The 18219-nt window shown below is 46.4% G+C and overlaps 1 protein-coding gene across 2 annotated transcripts in view; it reads right to left on the bottom strand.

Moving 5' to 3' along the window:
* Positions 1-18219, bottom strand: part of NMNAT3 (nicotinamide nucleotide adenylyltransferase 3) — a 116427-nt gene that overhangs the window by 62012 nt on the left and 36196 nt on the right. The window contains exon 2 of one of the 2 annotated variants that reach the window (XM_081234434.1): positions 1931-2080. In XM_081234434.1, the coding sequence (XP_081090560.1) occupies positions 1931-2039 (109 nt within the window). In that variant the 5' untranslated portion in view covers positions 2040-2080. The remainder of the gene's footprint in view (positions 1-1930; positions 2081-18219) is intronic. The other variant, XM_081234435.1, reaches the window with a different exon arrangement.

Here is an 18219-nt window from a genome sequence, read left to right as displayed (position 1 = left end):
TATCATATACCTTGGCGTTGTTTTCTTCATGTTTCTTGTGCGTGGGGTTTGTTGAGCTACTTGATTAAATCTGTTTTCATCAAATTTGAAAACAATTCAGTGGTTACTGCTTCAAATATTTTTTCTGTTCTTTGTTTTTTTTTCCTTCTAGGAGTTCAGTTACAAGTATATTAAGATGATTTAAATTATCTCATAGCTCACCAATATTATTTATTTTTAAAAATTCTTTTTTCTCTTTATGTTTCATTTTGGATTGTTTCAGTTTGGATAGACTGTTATAGCTTCAAGTTCACTAACCTTTTCTTCTGCAGTGTCTAATCTGTCATTAATCCTATCCAGTTTATTTTTCATCTCACCTACTGTAGTTTTCATGTCTAGATATTTGAGTCCTTTTAATATTTTCCATGTCTCTACTTAATTTTTGAACATATGTCACATAACTATTGTAATCTTTAATGTCCTAATCTGCTAATTCTAACATCTGCATCAGTTCTGGTTTGACTCCCATTGATTGATTTTTCTCCTCATTATGGATGTGTATATAGACTTCAATTCTTTTTCTATGGAAAACCAAGTTGCCCTCCAAAAATGTTTTATCATTTACCATCACTACCAATACATGAGTGTTTGTTTCCCTCCCTATCCTGCTAGCACTGAATTTTGACAATCTTTAATCTTTGCCTATCTCATAGGCTAGAACTATTTACTACCACAACGGATAGTTATTGGGCACCAGCTATAAGCCTAGTGACAGATGGTGGCAATTCTGTGGTGCTCAAGCAGTCACAGTAGCTGCCCTCATGGTGCTTATTACCTTGGGGTGTTTATGTTTTTATTTGCATTTTCATTGATTATTAGTGATGTTGAGCAGCTTTTCTCAAGTGTACTGTCCATTTATATTTCTTCTTTGGTATATGGCTTACTAATGCTCACTGACCAGTTTTAAGTTAACTGTTTGGATTTCTTATTCCTATGTCAGAGCTATTTATTTACTAAAAATAAATACTTCACTTTTTGAGAAATTAAAAAATGTTTTGTAAACAAAGACATTCTTTAAAATAAATTAATATTTGTAAGTAATTTCTTTGAAGAAATGATTTACATGTTACTCAACTATTTTTTTCTATGTTAAAAGTAAATAGAAATTGATTTTGGTTTAAAAACAGCAAACATTTTTGAGCAAGGCAAAAATACAAAATACATATATGAATACATAAGATATACATAAATACGTAATGAATAAAACTTTCATATGTATCTGACATCAACAAATAAATGACTTATATTCTTTAGAAATAATCGTGCAGATTACAAATGCCAATTTACTCTCTTAATAATGAAATGGAAAGTCAAGGAGATGGAACATTTCGAGATTAAATATTTCCAGCTGATTAAATATTTCTGGCAAAGCCATGCCATCTGTATTAGAAATGCCCTATATACAAGTCTGTTAATTTGTAATTGTCTAAGATCTATTCTCTCAAAGGGGAACGGGTCAAAATCCCCATTATAGAACATTTGTTTACCCACTGAAGAGTAGCAGGAGTTCTCAAAGGTACATGCTACCTATTCATCTGGCTGTGTGGGTAAATGCTTCCTGGAGCCCCAGGAAGGACGTCCTGATTGAGACACAGGTTCTATAACGTGCCCAGTTGTCTTTTTAGCATTAACGGTCAATGTGAAGTGGACAGGGAGGTAGTGGGTCCTGAGAAGCATTTCAAGTCCATGGCCAGGGATATGACTTGGACACATGTCACACGGCTAAGGGGTGTTAGCCCTCTGAATATGATGGAGGAAATGTATGTCACCAGTTATGCTGTGAATGAATAAACTGAACAGTTTTCATAATGGGGGTGATGACAGCAGCCAGCAAAGCCCCAAGAGGCCCAACCCACCAGTTCTTCCATTGGGCCTGGGCCCCGTGACTGACCTGTCTGGTGAAGGTGGTCTCTGGCCACCTCAAACAAGCGCAGGTGCATGTTGGTGATGGGGTTGAAGGAGCCACAGGCCAGGAGCACCACGGGGATTCGGCTCTTCATCTCGTCAGGCACGTTCACACTCGCCGCCGCAGCCACCCTGCCTTCATTGGGACAAAAACTCACGTCAGGGAGCGGGCACCAAGACAAGGGTCAAGATCAGTGTCTCTAAGCCACACCCAGGCCATTACTTCTCACTTGTAGGATGACTGAGGGGGCAAGAATAACAACAACAACATGTACAGGAGGTTCACCATGGGCCAGGACCTGTGCCAAGCACCACACCAAGGTACAGCTCTTATCTTACCAAGTACTTTCAACTCAAACCTGAGTAGTTACTTATACAGCTCAGGGACCTTAGAAGCTGCGAGGCCAGGACTGGAAGCCAGGCAGCCTGACCCAAAGACCACGGTTTGCCCATAACCTCTACATCCTCCCTGTGCTCTGACGGATCACCTTAGGGTCAAAAGGCATATGTGAGATGCCCCAAATGTCATCTCTGATAGTCCAAATAGAAGTCACAGGCCTCAGAGCAGACTGGAACTTTTTAAAAACTTATTTGAAAATAATTTCAGACTTACAAAAAAAGTTGCAAAATTTGTACAAAGAATTCCTATATACCCTTTACACAGAGTCCCCAAAAATGTTAACACTTTACCACATTTGCTACATTCATTCTCCCTCTCCATATATACACACATATCTGTAAATACCTATAATTTTTTTCTGAAATGTCTGAGAATAAGTTGGAGACATAATACCTCTTTAAATACTTCAGTATGTGTTTTCTAAGAGCAAAGACATTTTCTTATATAACTGTAGAACGAATAAAATAAAAAAATTAACATTGCCACAGGACTATAATCTAATCTACAGGTCTTTTCTGATTTCACTCATTGTCTTTATCTGGGGCCCAAGCATTTTTTGAGAGGGTCAGGCCCAGACACTCTCCATACATAGTTCATTTATCCTCACAACAACCCTATCAGTGTAAGTAATATTATCCTCATCTTGCATATGAGGAAACTGAGGCTCAGAGAGGGACTATCACTTGCCCTAGGTCACACAGCCAGTAAGAGGTAGAACTAGGAGTCAAACCAAGGCCTAACTCCAGTGAAGCCCTTCATGAACATTCCAGGAGGCAGTGCCTCAGTGGCAGGAGAGCCCTATCAGCCAACCTACCCTGGAGCCCAGGCTGTTTTCTGCTTTACTTTAACCTCACCCAGGTGCTGAAAGCTACAGAGTAAGGAGACAAGAGGGTGGGCCCAGAGGAGGGCCGGGTGGAGACTGAAAGGGCACCGGCCAGCTGGGAGTGGACCTGCCTCCTGGTACTGGGAAGGCTTAAGCACCTCCTTGGGTACATCGAGAAGTTGTCTGGCAGCGTTCTGAGCTATGGTGGTGTGAGGATAAAAGACTCTCAACATAGGTGGGCTGTGGTTTCTTCCCACTTTGACGCAGCAGGGACACCCCCTGCTGCATGAGAAGAAAGCAGACTGCATGCCAGCTGCTGGCCCTGGCTTCTTCCTGGGGAGGGCGGATCTTTAATGAGATAGTATGTGCAGTGTGTGCTGAGCTACTCACAAGAGCAGCCTTGAAATGAGTGTATCTGAAGAGGCTGGCTGTTTTCTACAACTGTTAGGAAGCCTTTCAAACTTCTACTTCGATCTGACAAAATATCATTTTTTTTTAGAGCCCTTCAAACATGGAACTGCAGCATCTCAGGTAACCTGGGTTTCGATCCATTTTCTCCAAAGTTCCCCCAAACTCTAAATTAGAACATTAGTTTGCATGGCGGCATCAATGCGATGCCGTGCGACGATGGGAAGGAGAACAAATGATACATAGGAAGCGTGTGCCTGTCTTCTCTTTCCTTGCGTGGTCACACTGAGCCACGCTGCTCTGACAGCGACTGACTCTGTCTGAGCCGCACCTCAGGCTGCAGGTCGCAGTGGGTGCACATTCCCAGGCTCAGGAACGAGGTCAGTGCTCCCGCGTCATCTGTTTACGCCAACGTGCTTCAACTAAACACCCTCCCAAGCCCAAACCCAGAGAAATACAATGATAGGGCTGAAATGGACTCCCTCTGGGGGCTCAGCAGAGAATACACCAGGCTCCGATTTGAGCGCGTCTCAAAGGTCGGACGCGTGCCATAAAAGTGACTCATCTGCCCTATCATGTCATAGTATCGAGCGAGATGAAGCAAGCGTGGGGGACTTGTGCTACTGGGAAAGGCTTCTCACCAATAAGCATTTAATAGAGGTCCACCGAGTGAACAGCAATTGCAGCTGAGGGATTTAACAAGTTGAGCAGGTGGCATACGGTCTTCTTGGAATGTACCATTAAACTGGTGGCAAGGCAAACAGATTCCACCTATGGACCCCGCCCCCTCCTCAGTTTACCGCCGCCCACTTCACAGTCATCCCGATAGCATTTCATCCAGTTCCTCAAATACAACACGCAGCTCCTTTCTCCTGCTGGTGTAAATGCTCTTCCGACTACCTGAAACGAATGCCCTCCTCGCCCCTGCCTTCAAGGTGTTCTCCTTGGAGGCCAATGCCTCCCCACACCCCCATCATGCTAACTGTACCTGTTACTTTATCACTTTCTTCTTTCATGGACCACAGACCTGCCACTGCCTTGTTTCCCCAAGTAGAAGGTGAACTCCTCCAGGGAGGTCTCTTATTCATCTAGGCCCCTCAACTCCTGCAGGGTGCCTGGCACACAGGTACTCAGGAATGCGTGTGGCACAAACGAGAGAATGAGGGAGTCTCCCTGACCAAGCATCCTCCTTTTCAGATGGGGACCTCCTCTCTTTGTTTCTGTCCCAAGCAGTCAATGGATTGGGCCTTCTAGGGATATAAGCTGACCTTTCCAGCTTCCCAGGGGCACCTAAGGCCCCTCCCCAAGACCCCACTCCACCCAACTCAGACTGAAAGCAAACAACATATTCCTGCCTTGCTGTGCCATCTTCGATGCCAGGAGCCCATCAATAGGGATATACCAGCCTCCTCCACACTGACACCAAGGTCATTTCTACACCCTGGAGGTCATCAGCTGTGGCTTTGCCAGGTGAAGGGACTTTGAAGGCGCAATTAAATTAAGGATCAGAAATGCAGAGGTTATCCTGGATTGTCCGGGTGGGCCAGTTTTAACATGATTAGGGTACTAATAAGAGTGAGCAGGAGGGTCACTAGAGGAAGACATAAGGGCCAAAGCGGCAATCAGAAGGCAGGAAGATGCTCTGCTGCTGGCTTTGAAGATGGAGGGAGGGCCAGGACCCAGCAGGACGAGAGGAATCAGCAAGGAAACAGATTCGCCCCTAAAGCCTCCAGAAGGAGGGCAGCCCTGTTGACACCTTGATTTCAGACTCCTGACCTCCAGAATCATAAGAAAATAAAATTGTGTTGTTTTAAGCCAATACTTTGTGGCGATTTGTTACAGCAGCCATAAGGAGCTCATACACTCACCTATTTGGGGCAGGCGCTCTGAAGTGACCTTCAGCCTGGGGCAGGATAGGGCACAGGGATTGAGCTGATAAGGAGGATATGGAAAGGTGTGTCGGGCACAGGGACCAGCATTGCAAAGGTTCAGAAACCACTTAAGGTGGGCGATGGACTAACAGCACGTAGATGTGGCTGTGTGTGGTGTAAGCCGATGAGTGGGTGGCCCAAGACGGGGGTGCAGGGGGTGCCAGGATCACGCAGTCCCCCAAGGGGGAGTCTAGATTTCATCCTATAGGCAATGAGGAACCCCTGAGGGATTTTAAGAGCTCTCAAGTGCTCCCAGGACGGTGTGTCAGGAAGCAAGCCCCAGGATGGCTACCCCCGGGACCCCTCTGCCTGGCAAAGGTCAGGCAGTCCCCAGCTTCCCAGAGGATGGCCTTTCCTGCTGCCTACATTTCTCCTCAGTCACCGGGTAATGTGATGCTGGCCAGTGCCCCACACGTACTAAATTCTAAGTGTGTGCCCCTCGGCCCATTTGTCACAGGCCGTTGCAGAGACACAGAAAGGAAAGGCGAGCCGGGAAGGTTAAGTGCCATCACTGCGGACATAATGAGCTAATGCTCATCAATTGGGAGGTGGTTTACCTTTCCCTGTGGTGAGTGCCTCTAATGGGACCTGGCCCGGGAAAGTGGCCGAAAACTATTCATTTATTATAGACATAAAGCAGATGGATTTGGGCAGAATGGAAATGGATTCTACAAACATCTTTCATTACATAGACCTCTTGACCGGACTCCTTGTCTTAAAGAAAACAAGAGGCACGGTTTGGATTTGTGGGGTTGCCGAGCACATTTCTCAGGACCCGGGGAGATCATTTCCATCTGCGCAAGAGTATCAACTTCTCCGGGGAAATCAACCTTCACATAAACTCTGGGCACTTTTTCTTTTCAACTTTGCCGGATTCACTCGCTGTTGCTATGGGCACACAGTGTTGCTAAGAACAAAAGCAGAGCCAGCCTCCTCTGTCGTGTGAGGATCCTCTGCCAGCCACCCCTTGGAGGAAACAAACATGCCAATTAAGCACTCGTCCTAATTATGAGAGTCGCAGGAGAGCAGGCAGCCTGGCTCTTCAGTTTTGAGAACTTTCAACAGATTTGGAGGAGCCCAAGGAATGGAACGAGCTCTCTTGCAATCCCACACTCAGGAGTTGGGACTGATTTCGACTGTCATAGGAGGGAGGAACTGAGTAACAGCTACTGGGTTTACTGAGGGACAGGCTAGGCACTGGGCAGAAAACCTTATACACATTGGCGCTGATTCTTTCAACACACCTGGAAGGGAAGGGTTGGTGCTTGTGTTCTGGTAGAGTATAATCAACTTCTCCGAGCCTCAGTCACACGGAAAATGGAGATGATTACACATACCTTCTAGGGCTGTCTTGAGGGTTATCAGAGTTGATCTGCTTAGCACAGTACCCGGCTCATAGGGGGTTCTCCAGAAATATTAGCTCCTTCCTCTTTCATTATACTGAAAACAGAATTCGTTATCCCCACATCTGCTTCCACATACCTATTCACCTTGTTTGAAAAAGAGCCTACCATTTTGTAGTCACCCACTGATCAAAACCTGGCAGGCTTTAGGAACGTGTCAGCACCCCCCGCCTGGCAAGCAGCAGCTCAGTCAGACCAGCTTGAGTTGTCACCAGAGAAGAATGCTCCCAAAAAAGGCCACTCCCACATACCACTGCTGTGGTTTCTGTCTAGCTCCAACCATAACAATCAACTCAAAGCATCACTTATCCCTGGAATTGAGTTAAGAGCTGATATTGAGAAACAGAGGAATGAATAGTTTAATGTCATTCAGGTAGGAAAAACATCTGAAAATGAAGAAGAAACATGCCCCAAATCGCAACCAACTTGCCAACTTTAGAATAACATCTTTATTTATTTTTTTTTTTTGTGGTACACGGGCCTCTCACTGTTGTGGCCTCTCCCGTTGCGGAGCACAGGCTCCGGACGCGCAGGCTCAGCGGCCATGGCTCACGGGCCCAGCCGCTCTGCAGCATGTGGGATCTTCCCAGACCGGGGCACGAACCCGTGTCCCCTGCATTGGCAGGCGGACTCTCAACCACTGCGCCACCAGGGAAGCCCAACTTGCCAACTTTAAACAAAGAAGATATAAGAGGAGGTGGAAGGTGAGAAGAGGTGCCTGGGGTCTGCTCTGAGGAGTGCAAAGTAGCAGATCACATGCCAGCTAATGTGTTAGTGCCTTGGAGGTACAGGGATAAAGGAAATCTGGCCCCTTCCTCCCAAATCTTTCAGGAAGAACGGATATCGAGGACATCAGGTAGGGCAGAGTCTGCTGGTGAGCTCCCAGCATCCACTCTCCTGGCTGGGCATGCTGCTACATTCCTAGTCTCCTTTTCAGCAGGGTGAAGCCACGTGACTAAGGCCTGGCCAGTGATCTATGAATAGAAGTGTTGGGTGGGACTTCCAGTAACTCTTTTTTTTTTTTTTTTTTACGACTTTATTGGAGTATAATTGCTTCACAATGGTGTTAGTTTCTGCCCCATAACAAAGCGAATCAGTTATACATATACATCTGTTCCCATATCCCTTCCCTCTTGCGTCTCCCTCCCACCCTCCCTATCCCACCCCTCCAGGCGGTCACAAAGCACCGAGCTGATCTCCCTGTGCTCTGCGGCTGCTTCCCACTAGCTAGCTGTTTTACATTTGGTGGTGTATATATGTCCATGCCACTCTCTCGCTTTGTCACAGCTTACCCTTCCCCCTCCCCATATCCTCAAGTCCATTCTCCAGTAGGTCTGTGTCTTTATTCCTGTCTTACCCCTAGGTTCTTCATGACTTTTTTCTTCTTAACTTCCATATGTATGTGTTAGTAACTCTGTTTAAAAGGGAAAGGCATGCCTTCCTCCTCTTCTCCCCTCCTCCTGTCTAGAATGTGATGGCTGGGGTGTGGCAGCTAGATTGGACCCTGAGGATGAGGATCAACTCTAGGTCTGGCAGAGAATTAGCCAAGAGAAAGTCAGGACCCTGAGGACCTGGACTGCCGACCTCCAGGTTTTTTTTTTTTTTTTACTGGGTAGAGAAATAACCTCCTAAGCCACTATTATTTTCTATTTTCTGTTATATGCAGCTAAACCTAATTCAAACTGATATACTGATACCTAATGAATGTTTATTGAATTTGGATCTAAAGGAATGAAAAGTGTATAAACTTTTAGAAGTTCCTGTTGCCCCAGTTAAACCTATTTTATATCCAGAAACTCAAATAGATATTGTTTGAAAGGAAAAAAAAATTCTACCATCACTTAATTTTTTCTATGAATTTTTCATGGGAGGAAAAATCCTTACTTAGGACTCTAGAAGGCTGAACTGTGCAGCAATGAATCTGCTTTTCTGTAGATCACAAAAGCCAGACTCTGTCCTATCTCCTTACCCCCAAGACAGATTCATTATGGTGTGCTGTTGCACTCTGCTTCGAGTGGGCATTTGCCATATGGCTTGGCAGTTTAATGGTCTTCTGATACTTGACAAAAATGAAGCACAATCATTCTGCAAGGAGTTTGCACTCCTAGATGGGTCTTTTCCAAATAACAGCTGTGCCTCAAAATTGAGTTATTCAATTTGCAATTTGTGGACACAATACTCAAACGTTTACAAGTGAGCAAAACCTCAAACCACTTGGGCTCTTTCCAGGCTTCAGAGTTTATGAAGTTTTTAGCGATGTTATAAGTGTGCAGCTGTTGACGAACTCAAGCCAACGTCTCTGAACCACCAGACCCGGCAGGCAGCAGTGATGTCCTACTTAGCAGGCATGTGAAGCCAGCCACAAACCCTCGGGATAGAAAGAACATGAGGGAGAGAGATGAGCCTTATGCCAAAGTCCACAGACTAACACCCTATCTCTTCCTCTCCACTCCCTAACCCATGTGTAGAGACGACACCCAAATCTATTGTTCTAGTCCTGATCTTGCTTATGGTCCCCTACAGGTCCATGGGTGGCCACACACTGGCTTGATAACAAGCCAGATAGACGTGGATTCAAAACCAACAAGCACTTCCTAATGGCATGACCTTGAGTGTATCCGTCAGCAGAGGCCAGGTGAGGCGCATTAACAAACAACCCCCAAATCTCAGTAGCTTAAACCAATGAAGGTATATTTCATGTTCCTGTACATGCCCAGCCCATGCCCACTGGGGGCTCTGTCCTGCCTCATCTTTGTCCCTCAATCCAGGACTCAAGTCGATGGAGGAGTCACTACCTGGAATATAGTCAATCACTGTAGCAGAGAAAAAGAAGGTTCTGGAAGGTCACTTGGCCTCAAATGGGCACATGTCACTTACAACAACAGCACCCAAGTTCAACAAGTTAGAAAATACAATCTGACTCTGTGTCCCAAAGTTAGAGAGCCAGAAATAGTTGGTGAATAGCCCTGCAGTTATCAGTTAACTAACCATTCTGAGCCTCAGTGACCCATACAGAAAATGGAGATAATTACACATACCTCCTCAGGTTGTCATGAAGATAACTGCTGTTGACCATATAGGGTACTCAGAATAGTGCCTGGCCCATAAGAGTTTCTCCAGAACCTCTAACTTTTCCGTGTGTCCAAAACAGAATTCATCACCTCCCATACCTGCTTCTGGCTGCCTGTACCCCTTATCTGTGTTTCCAGTCACCCATGATCAAAACCTGACAGTTAGCTATGACACCTCCCCATCCTTCCTCATGTCCCCTCAATACAACTAGCCTCCAAGTGTGTCCAATGTTCTCTGCATAAGGTCACCTTCCATCACGACCGAGACCTGCCCTATTATAGGATTTCATTACTTTCTTGTATCAATTAGGGAAAATGCAAACAAGAGAAGGAAGCTCTGGTTATCTTAGTTCTCCTCCCCACCAAAGGCAAAGCAGTGAAGGAGCATGGAATGATCAGAAGGCCACAAGGCCATCACACAGAATAAAGGAAGAGCTGAACATGAGATCTCAGGGTGGACAGGGGACAGGGCAGTGTCACGGTCCCAGCCTGGATGGGGTCCTGTGGTACAGACATGGTCCCTGGGGCTCACACCAGTGTACAATGCTGTTCCCAGAGAGGGGCAGTTGATGTGGACTGGACAGTCTCACCCCTGCCCCCAGTGTGGGCGTCCACACTTGGTGAGAGAAACTCTGGAATCACCTCCCCACCACCAATTTGGCCTCAATCCAATCTTTTCTAAATATGCTGAGCAGATTAACTAGTTCTAAAGTTTGGGTTCAATCACTCAGATGAATGTGATCGACTATTGAGTGTTTACTATGCACCAAGCACTGTATAAAACCTGGGCCTTTATGCCAAGCCAGTGATAAAGTCTTCGGTAACTTGTTCTCCATTGGCATTTATGTGCTAGGTCATGCCCATCATCTGGCATCAGAACTCTGGAGATTCTGGCCTCAAATTATGTCTCCTAATTGTCTCCTGACTGCCCTCTCTGTTCCCTACGTGTGCTCCATCTCCTCACCAAGCTGGGACCACCTGCCATGCTCTGACGTGTCTTCTGAGTCTTTCTGCTTCTGAGATCTCTGTTTATTGCCACTTCCTAGAGCTAGAATCTCTTCCAGACCAACCCTCCCACAGAGCTCCTCCTGGTAGCCCACCTGGAAGTCAGTGTTCCCTCCTCTGACCTCTTCAAGGTGACACTCTGTCTATATGGTTGAGTCCCCACACTTTTCTAGCCTAGCAGGCTGTAAATCCCTAAGGGCAGGGATCCCAGGGGTTCTAATGCAGAGTGGAAGGCAAATAAGCAATATTCACCTCATTCACTGGGGGACAAGGTACAAGTGAAAAGTAGATCAAAATGAGAGCCAGGGAGCACCGGGCACTTCAGGGCATGGTCTAGGCTGAAGCAGGAAGAAGCAACTGAGGAGGAAACATCCCTCAAACCAGAATAGCAGAGCCCCAGCTTTGTCCACCCTCCCCCCACCCCCGCCCCCGTGCTTCCAACAACCAATTCTTCCTAGTCTCCAGTTTGCTTTATTTTACCCCGTGCAGACTTCAGTCCCTCCATCTGGGGTGTCAGCTCCCTTCCGGACTCGAATATTGTTCTCACTCCGTGAATCGTGTCTGCTGCCTTGGCTGGGCCCCGTCCAGGATCCTGATTCCTGATTGACCCTCAAAAGCATCATCTGACGCTTCTGTCCTCTCTGTGTCTCCGTCCATGCCTTGTCCAGGGTGCATGCCCAGGGTCCCGCTCCAGCCCAGCAGGGGGCGAGAGCCACAGTTCGTGTTGGGAAAGCAGTCCTACACCCTCTACAGCCCTAGGGGCTTCCCTATTGTCAGCAAAATGCAGAACTGTTCATAATGATGGCAGGGGATGGCACCAGGGCCCTTCTAGGGCCCAAACCACAGAACTGGCAGCAATGTGGGCTCTTCCCCTCCCTGGTCTTGACAGCCTGTCAGTTCTAGCTCTGTAACATCTTTACGATCCAGCCCTCTCTCAAATTCCACAGTCACTGCCTTGGATTGGGGCTCATTATTTCTCAGTTGGACCTGAGTGCACTCTTAACCTGTCTCCTGTCTCCAGTCTCACCTCTGATCCATCTTCAGCTCAGTTGCCCAAGGGACCTTTTAACATGCTTAATCCCCTGCCGACCCCCCACATTCTGGATATGTTGGAACTCCTTAGCGTGACATCCATAGGCCCTTATAACCTGGTCATGACCTGTTTCACCAGCCTCATCACTGACCTTCCAACCCCTCCCTGTGTCTGCTCCATCAAACTGTTTTCTATTCTATCCCAAGTCCCCTTGCATTGAACTTTAGGACCAGCCTTAAAATCAAATGCAAAAATTCTAACAAAGAAGGCAACCTTGTTTACCTTGCTTGTTCATTCATTCACTAAAAAAGAAAACAAGTTGCCACTGCTGTCAAGTTCCCCCAGGCATCAGGATGATGACAGGAAGCTCCCGAAATACCTATAAAGATGAGGAGCTGGCTGAGCCCTCCATGAAGGCAGGTCAGGCCAGTGGAGGCCCAGTGAACCACAGGAGGGGAGATGCGGGCAAGCCTTACTGCTAAAAGATACGTGTTCACTTGAGAATTTCACTGGGCACAACATAACCAGGTCCAGAGCAATCCTTTCCCATCTCATGTAATATAATTTCCTCCAGAAATTATAAGCCAAGCAGCCCATCTTCCCTTCTTTATTGAGTTATAAGCAGAATGAGATGGTCATGAGCAGAAAACTGCAAATCTGTGCAGTGATCTATGAAGTCAGATCAAACCTGAGCCAGGTTTGGGGTGGTAATTAATTAAAAATTTTAACCAAGTTCATCCAACATATATTTAATGGTATGCATAATCACTTTTGTGTTGGCCAGAGATGAGGCCTAAATGGTGGGCAGTTCACAGGAACGACTGCAGTCTCTATGAGTTTTTAACAGACAAACCTTATCTTGTTTCTTCCCTCAGTTACTGCTTCAGAAGCCATTAGCAGGACAGGCAGCTCAGGCCCTGCCCACATCCCCACCGAAGCTCACGCACAGGCCAACATCTCTCATGCGTACAAGGACACTCAAACAGTGAAGCCCGTGGGGCACTTCTTCTGGCCTTGAACTGAGGCTGCCTGTGCTTGCACCTGGAATGGAAAATGCTTGGCTTTTTGTTCCAAGCTTTATGACTTTGAACAAGCCCTCCAATTCTCTTTAAAACGAGGATATCCCAACATCCATCCACGGGGGTGCCATGAACATGAACAAAAGAGACACATTAGGACCACATCTCCTACATGGCTTTTGAGAAGAGGAGGAAGCCTTCCATTACAAAGTTAGCAAGCAGGATTCATGTGTACCAACCCTGTGTAAAGACACCACTGTCCATGACAGATTCAACCTGTTCCTGCCAGAGCAGGCCAAATGAGGCCACTATTTATCTCAGGGCATGAGCTCTACATGCACAGAATCAAGGATTTAATGAAGCCAGTGTTCCAGCCGATTTGGGTCTGGGCTGGGAGAATCAAAGAGGCCCAACATATCTACCAGTAGGTCATACACAACACTCCAGCTGACCTGCACCAGGTTCCCTCCCACGAAGTCAGGAATTGGTGACTTTCTTTACTATGCATGAATTAAAAAACCAGCCAAGACGTTAATTTGCTCCTATGATTGCTGAAGAACCAAATGTATTTATCTGGTAGCCATTGGCTGCTGGCATTTTTTACAGGACATTGTGATACATGGTAATCCATGAGTGTGCGTGCACGAGCACAGGGTTCCTGGGAGTTGGAGCAGAGAGGCTGCCCAGAGGCCCAGGCAAGGAGGATCCTGGCTCCAGGGGAACAGGCAGATCCCGGGGCCTCAAGGTCAATGGGTAGAGCTAGAATCCAGTCAGGCCATAAGAATTAGAGAGCAAGAGCACCTTATGCCCAGGGACTGGGGTAAAGCCAGACATAGACACCTGGAGGTATCAGCTCCAAAATTAAGACAGGGAAGCTTCATCCACCAGCCTCTGGCTCGTGTGAATTCTCCTGCATGTGCTGGCCTCGCTAGATCAACAAAATACTAACTTAAGTGTAAGAGAAAACGTAGCCAGCATGAAACGACTTAAGCTCACTGTCTTCCATGCGCAGATGTTCCAGAGGGAGTGTCATGTGGCAGAGGTTCTGCTGGTCCTTCCCGCGGCATAGTGATTGTCCTCTTCTCCTTGTTATCAAGCCCGGTTTTGTTCAGGGACAAGGGGGACCTATCCACACAGGAAGCACGGCACCACGTCCGCCATGGCAGTCTATCCCCTTTGCTGTGATTGGTCGGGTGTGGGCATGTGACTCAGTCCCAGCCAATGATATTTAACAGGAGGACCCTGGAGGCCTCTGGGAAAGACGTTCCTACCCGCTGAAAGAGCAGCGACGGGGAGGCCCTTTCTCTGCCCCTCCCCGCCCTGGACACTGCGGTGTAAGATGTGCCACCGGGGTTGCCACGGCCCCCTGTCACCACAAAGGGAAGCCCTAGAGAGCTGCAGAGGTGAAGGACCACCCAGAGATGTGGTCTCATCAAGTCACTGATTTACTCTAGTACTGCCTCTCTCTAGATTTTATCACTGAGCTGCTAAAATCCCTTTACTGCTACAGCTACTGCTGGTCAGGTATTCGGTTACTTGTGGCTCGAAGCGTCCAAACAGATATACCGCAGGAGGCCTTGGTTCTGGCTGTGCCTCACAGTGCGTGCAATTCTGCAGGCCAAGTGTGACCCCAGTGTGAAAAGACAGGGACCTTCTGCATGTCATGGTCCCTAAAGTCAAAGCACCCACTCCATCTGGGTTGCAAGCTGGAGAGAGGCACTGCGCCTGTGCTTGAGGGCATCCTGCTGGGTGGGACCCAGGGAGGGGTGGTATGTTAGACCCCAATGTGGCCACTGTACTGGGAATTTTCCAGGGACTATTTTGAACAAACATCATTTTTGGTTGACACTGGGCCCTCAGAACCTAATCTCGGGGGAAACTGCCTCCTGAGCCTCTTAACAGACCCGTCTCAACTGCATTCACTGTCCCCATGTCCCCGCAGGGACCTCTCTGAGGGCAGCTCTGTATCTGGTGGGACCGTCTTCGCATCTTCAATGGCTCGCCGGGGGGACATGCACCTCGCTCCACCTCTCCACAGGCGGTGAGAGCTGTGTCTTTCCTGCTTCAGTGCCAGCTGCCTGCCTGTCTGTGCCTTTGGCCCAACACAGCCTGGTGACTTGAGGAAGCCTCAACACATCTGCACCGTCATCTGTGCCTTTGCTCCTGCTGGCCCCTCTGCCTAGAATGCCCTTTCTACCCATTTGTACCTATTTAACTTTGCTCCCCTAGCACTCAGCATATATTAGGGCAACATAAAAGGTCTCCTTAACAACAACAGAAACAAATAACCCAATTAAAAAAGGACTTGAATATACATTTCTCCAAAGATATACAAATAGCCAACAAGCTCATGAAAAGATGCTCAACATCACTAATCATTAGGGAATGCAAATCAAAACCACAATAAGATTCTACCTCATACCGATTTGCGTGGCTACTATCAAAAATACAGAAAGCAACCAGTGTTGATGAGGATGTGGAGAAACTGGAACCCTTGTGCACTATTGGTAGGAATGTACAATGGTGCAGCTGCTGTGGAAAACAGTATGGGGGTTCCTCAAAAAATTAAAAATATAATTTCTATATGATTCATCAATTCCACTACTGGGTATATACCAAAAAGTAATGGAGACAAAATCTCAAAGGGATGTTTGGGGGCTTCCCTGGTGGCGCAGTGGTTGAGAATCCGCCCGCTAACGCAGGGGACACGGGTTCAAGCTCTGGTCTGGGAAGATCCCACATGCCGCGGAGCAACTAGGCCCGTGCGCCACAACTGCTGAGACTGCGTGTCTGGAGCTTGTGCTCTGCAACAAGAGAAGCCACGATAGTGAGAGGCCCGCGCACCGTGATGAAGAGTGGCCCCCGCTTGCCGGAACTAGAGAAAGCCCTCGCACAGAAACGAAGATACAACACAGCCAAAATAAATAAATAACTAAATAAATAACTAAATAACTAACTAACTAACTAACTAAATAAATAAATAAATAAGCCGAGCATTTGAAGCCCTTTAAAAAAAAAAAAAAAAAAAAGGATGTTTGTACACCCACGTTCAGAGCAGCAATATTCACAGTAGCTAAAATGTGGAAGCAAACCAAGGGTTCACTGATGGATAAAGAGATAAGCAATATGTGGTATTTACATACAATGGACTATTATTTGGCCTTCAAAAAAGGAAATTCTAGGGCTTCCTTGGTGGTGCAGTGGTTGAGAGTCCGCCTGCCGATGCAGGGGACACGGGTTCGTGCCCCGGTCCGGGAAGATCCCACATGCCCCGGAGTGGCTGGGCCCGTGAGCTATGGCCGCTGAGCCTGCGCATCCGGAGCCTGTGCTCCGCAATGGGAGAGGCCACAACAGTGAGAGGCCCGCGTACCGGAAAAAAAAAAACAAAACAAAACACACACACACAAAAAAAAAAGGAAATTCTAAAACATGCTTCAGTATGTGTGAAACTTGAGGACACTGCTAACTGAAACAAGCATCAGAAAAAGACAAATACTGTATGATTCCATTTACATGAGGTACTTAGAGCAGTCAAACTTATAGCGATGGGGAATAGAATGGTGTTTGCCAGGGGCTGGGTGGAGGAGGGAATGGGGAGTTGTGCAGTTTCAGTTTTGCAAGATATTACAGTTTGGGATATGGTTGTATAACAGTGTGACTGTACTTAACACTACTGAATTGTATACTTAGAAATGGCTAAGATGATAAATTTTATATTATGTGTATTTTACCCCACTTAAAATCTAAAAATAAAAGGTCTCCTTTGGTGAGCCTTCTCTGATGCCAGGGTCTGACTGCGCTGGTTGCTCATTAACCTCTGCCTTGCTTCCTTGTTTTCTGTTCTATCAGGATTGTTTTGAGACCTACCCAGGTGCCTAAACCAAGAGAATCACAGAGAAATAGAGCCAGAGCCCTTATTAAACTGCTCCTAAACTCAGTCCTAACTAGGCATCTCAATTATGTGAGCTGGTAAATTTTTTTTTAACATCTTTATTGTAGTATAATTGCTTTACAATGTTGTGTTAGTTTCTGCTGTATAACAAAGTGAATCAGTTATACGTATACATATGTCCCCATATCTCTTCCCTCTTGCATCTCTCTCCCACCCTCCCTATCCTGCCCCTCTAGGTGGTCACCAAGCACTGAGCTGATCTCCCTGTGCGATGCAGCTGCTTCCCACTAGCTATCTATTTTATATTTAGTAGTGTATATATGTCCATGCCACTCTCACACATCGTCCCAGCTTACCCTCCCCCCTCCCCGTGTCCTCAAGTCATTCTCTATGTCTACGTCTTTATTCCTGTCCTGCCCCTAGGTTCATCGGATCCATTTTCTTTTTTTTATTTTTAGATTCCATACATATGTGTTAGCATACGGTATTTGTTTTTATCTTTCTGACTTACTTCATTCTGTATGATAGACTCTAGGTCCATCCACCCCACTCCAAATAACTCAATTTCCTTTCTTTTTATGGCTGAGTAATATTCCATTGCATAAATGTGCCACATCTTCTTTATCCATTCATCTGTCGATGGACACTTAGGTTGCTTCCATGTCCTGGTTTTTGTAAACAGTGCTGCAATGAACACTGTGGTACATGACTCTTTTTGAATTATGGTTTTCTCAGGGTATATGCCCAGTAGTGGGACTGCTGGGTCATATGGTAGTTCTATTTTTAGTTTTTTAAGGCACTTCCATACTGTTCTCCATAGTGGCTATATGAATTTACATTCCCACCAACAGTGCAAGAGGGTTCCCTTTTCTCCACACCCTCTCCAGCATTTATTGTTTGTAGATTTTTTGATCATGGCCATTCTGACCGGTGTGAGGTGATACCTCACTGTAGTTTTGAGTTGCATTTCTCGAATGATTAGTGATGTTGAGCATCCTTTCATGTGTTTGTGTGAGCCAGTAAATTTTTAACCATTAAGTAGCTTTGAGTTGGTGTCCTGGGACTTGCAACCAAAATCAACCTAACTGCTAATACACTTGACCTGAAATATTGCAACACTAAGGATAAAGAAAAGATGCTAAGGATTTCTAGGGAATAAGAAAGTTCATAGACAAAGGAATGAAAATAAGACTGGCATCTGACCTCTCCTTTACAGCATTAGATGCCAAAGATAATGAGCAATGGCTGCATACTTCTGAGAGAAGATGACTTTGAATCTGGAATTCTCTA

The sequence above is a fragment of the Mesoplodon bidens genome (assembly GCF_964165515.1).
Source record: "Mesoplodon bidens genome assembly, chromosome: 5".
Taxonomy (NCBI): Eukaryota; Metazoa; Chordata; class Mammalia; order Artiodactyla; family Ziphiidae; genus Mesoplodon; species Mesoplodon bidens.
This window is presented reverse-complemented; position numbering and strand designations above follow the sequence as displayed.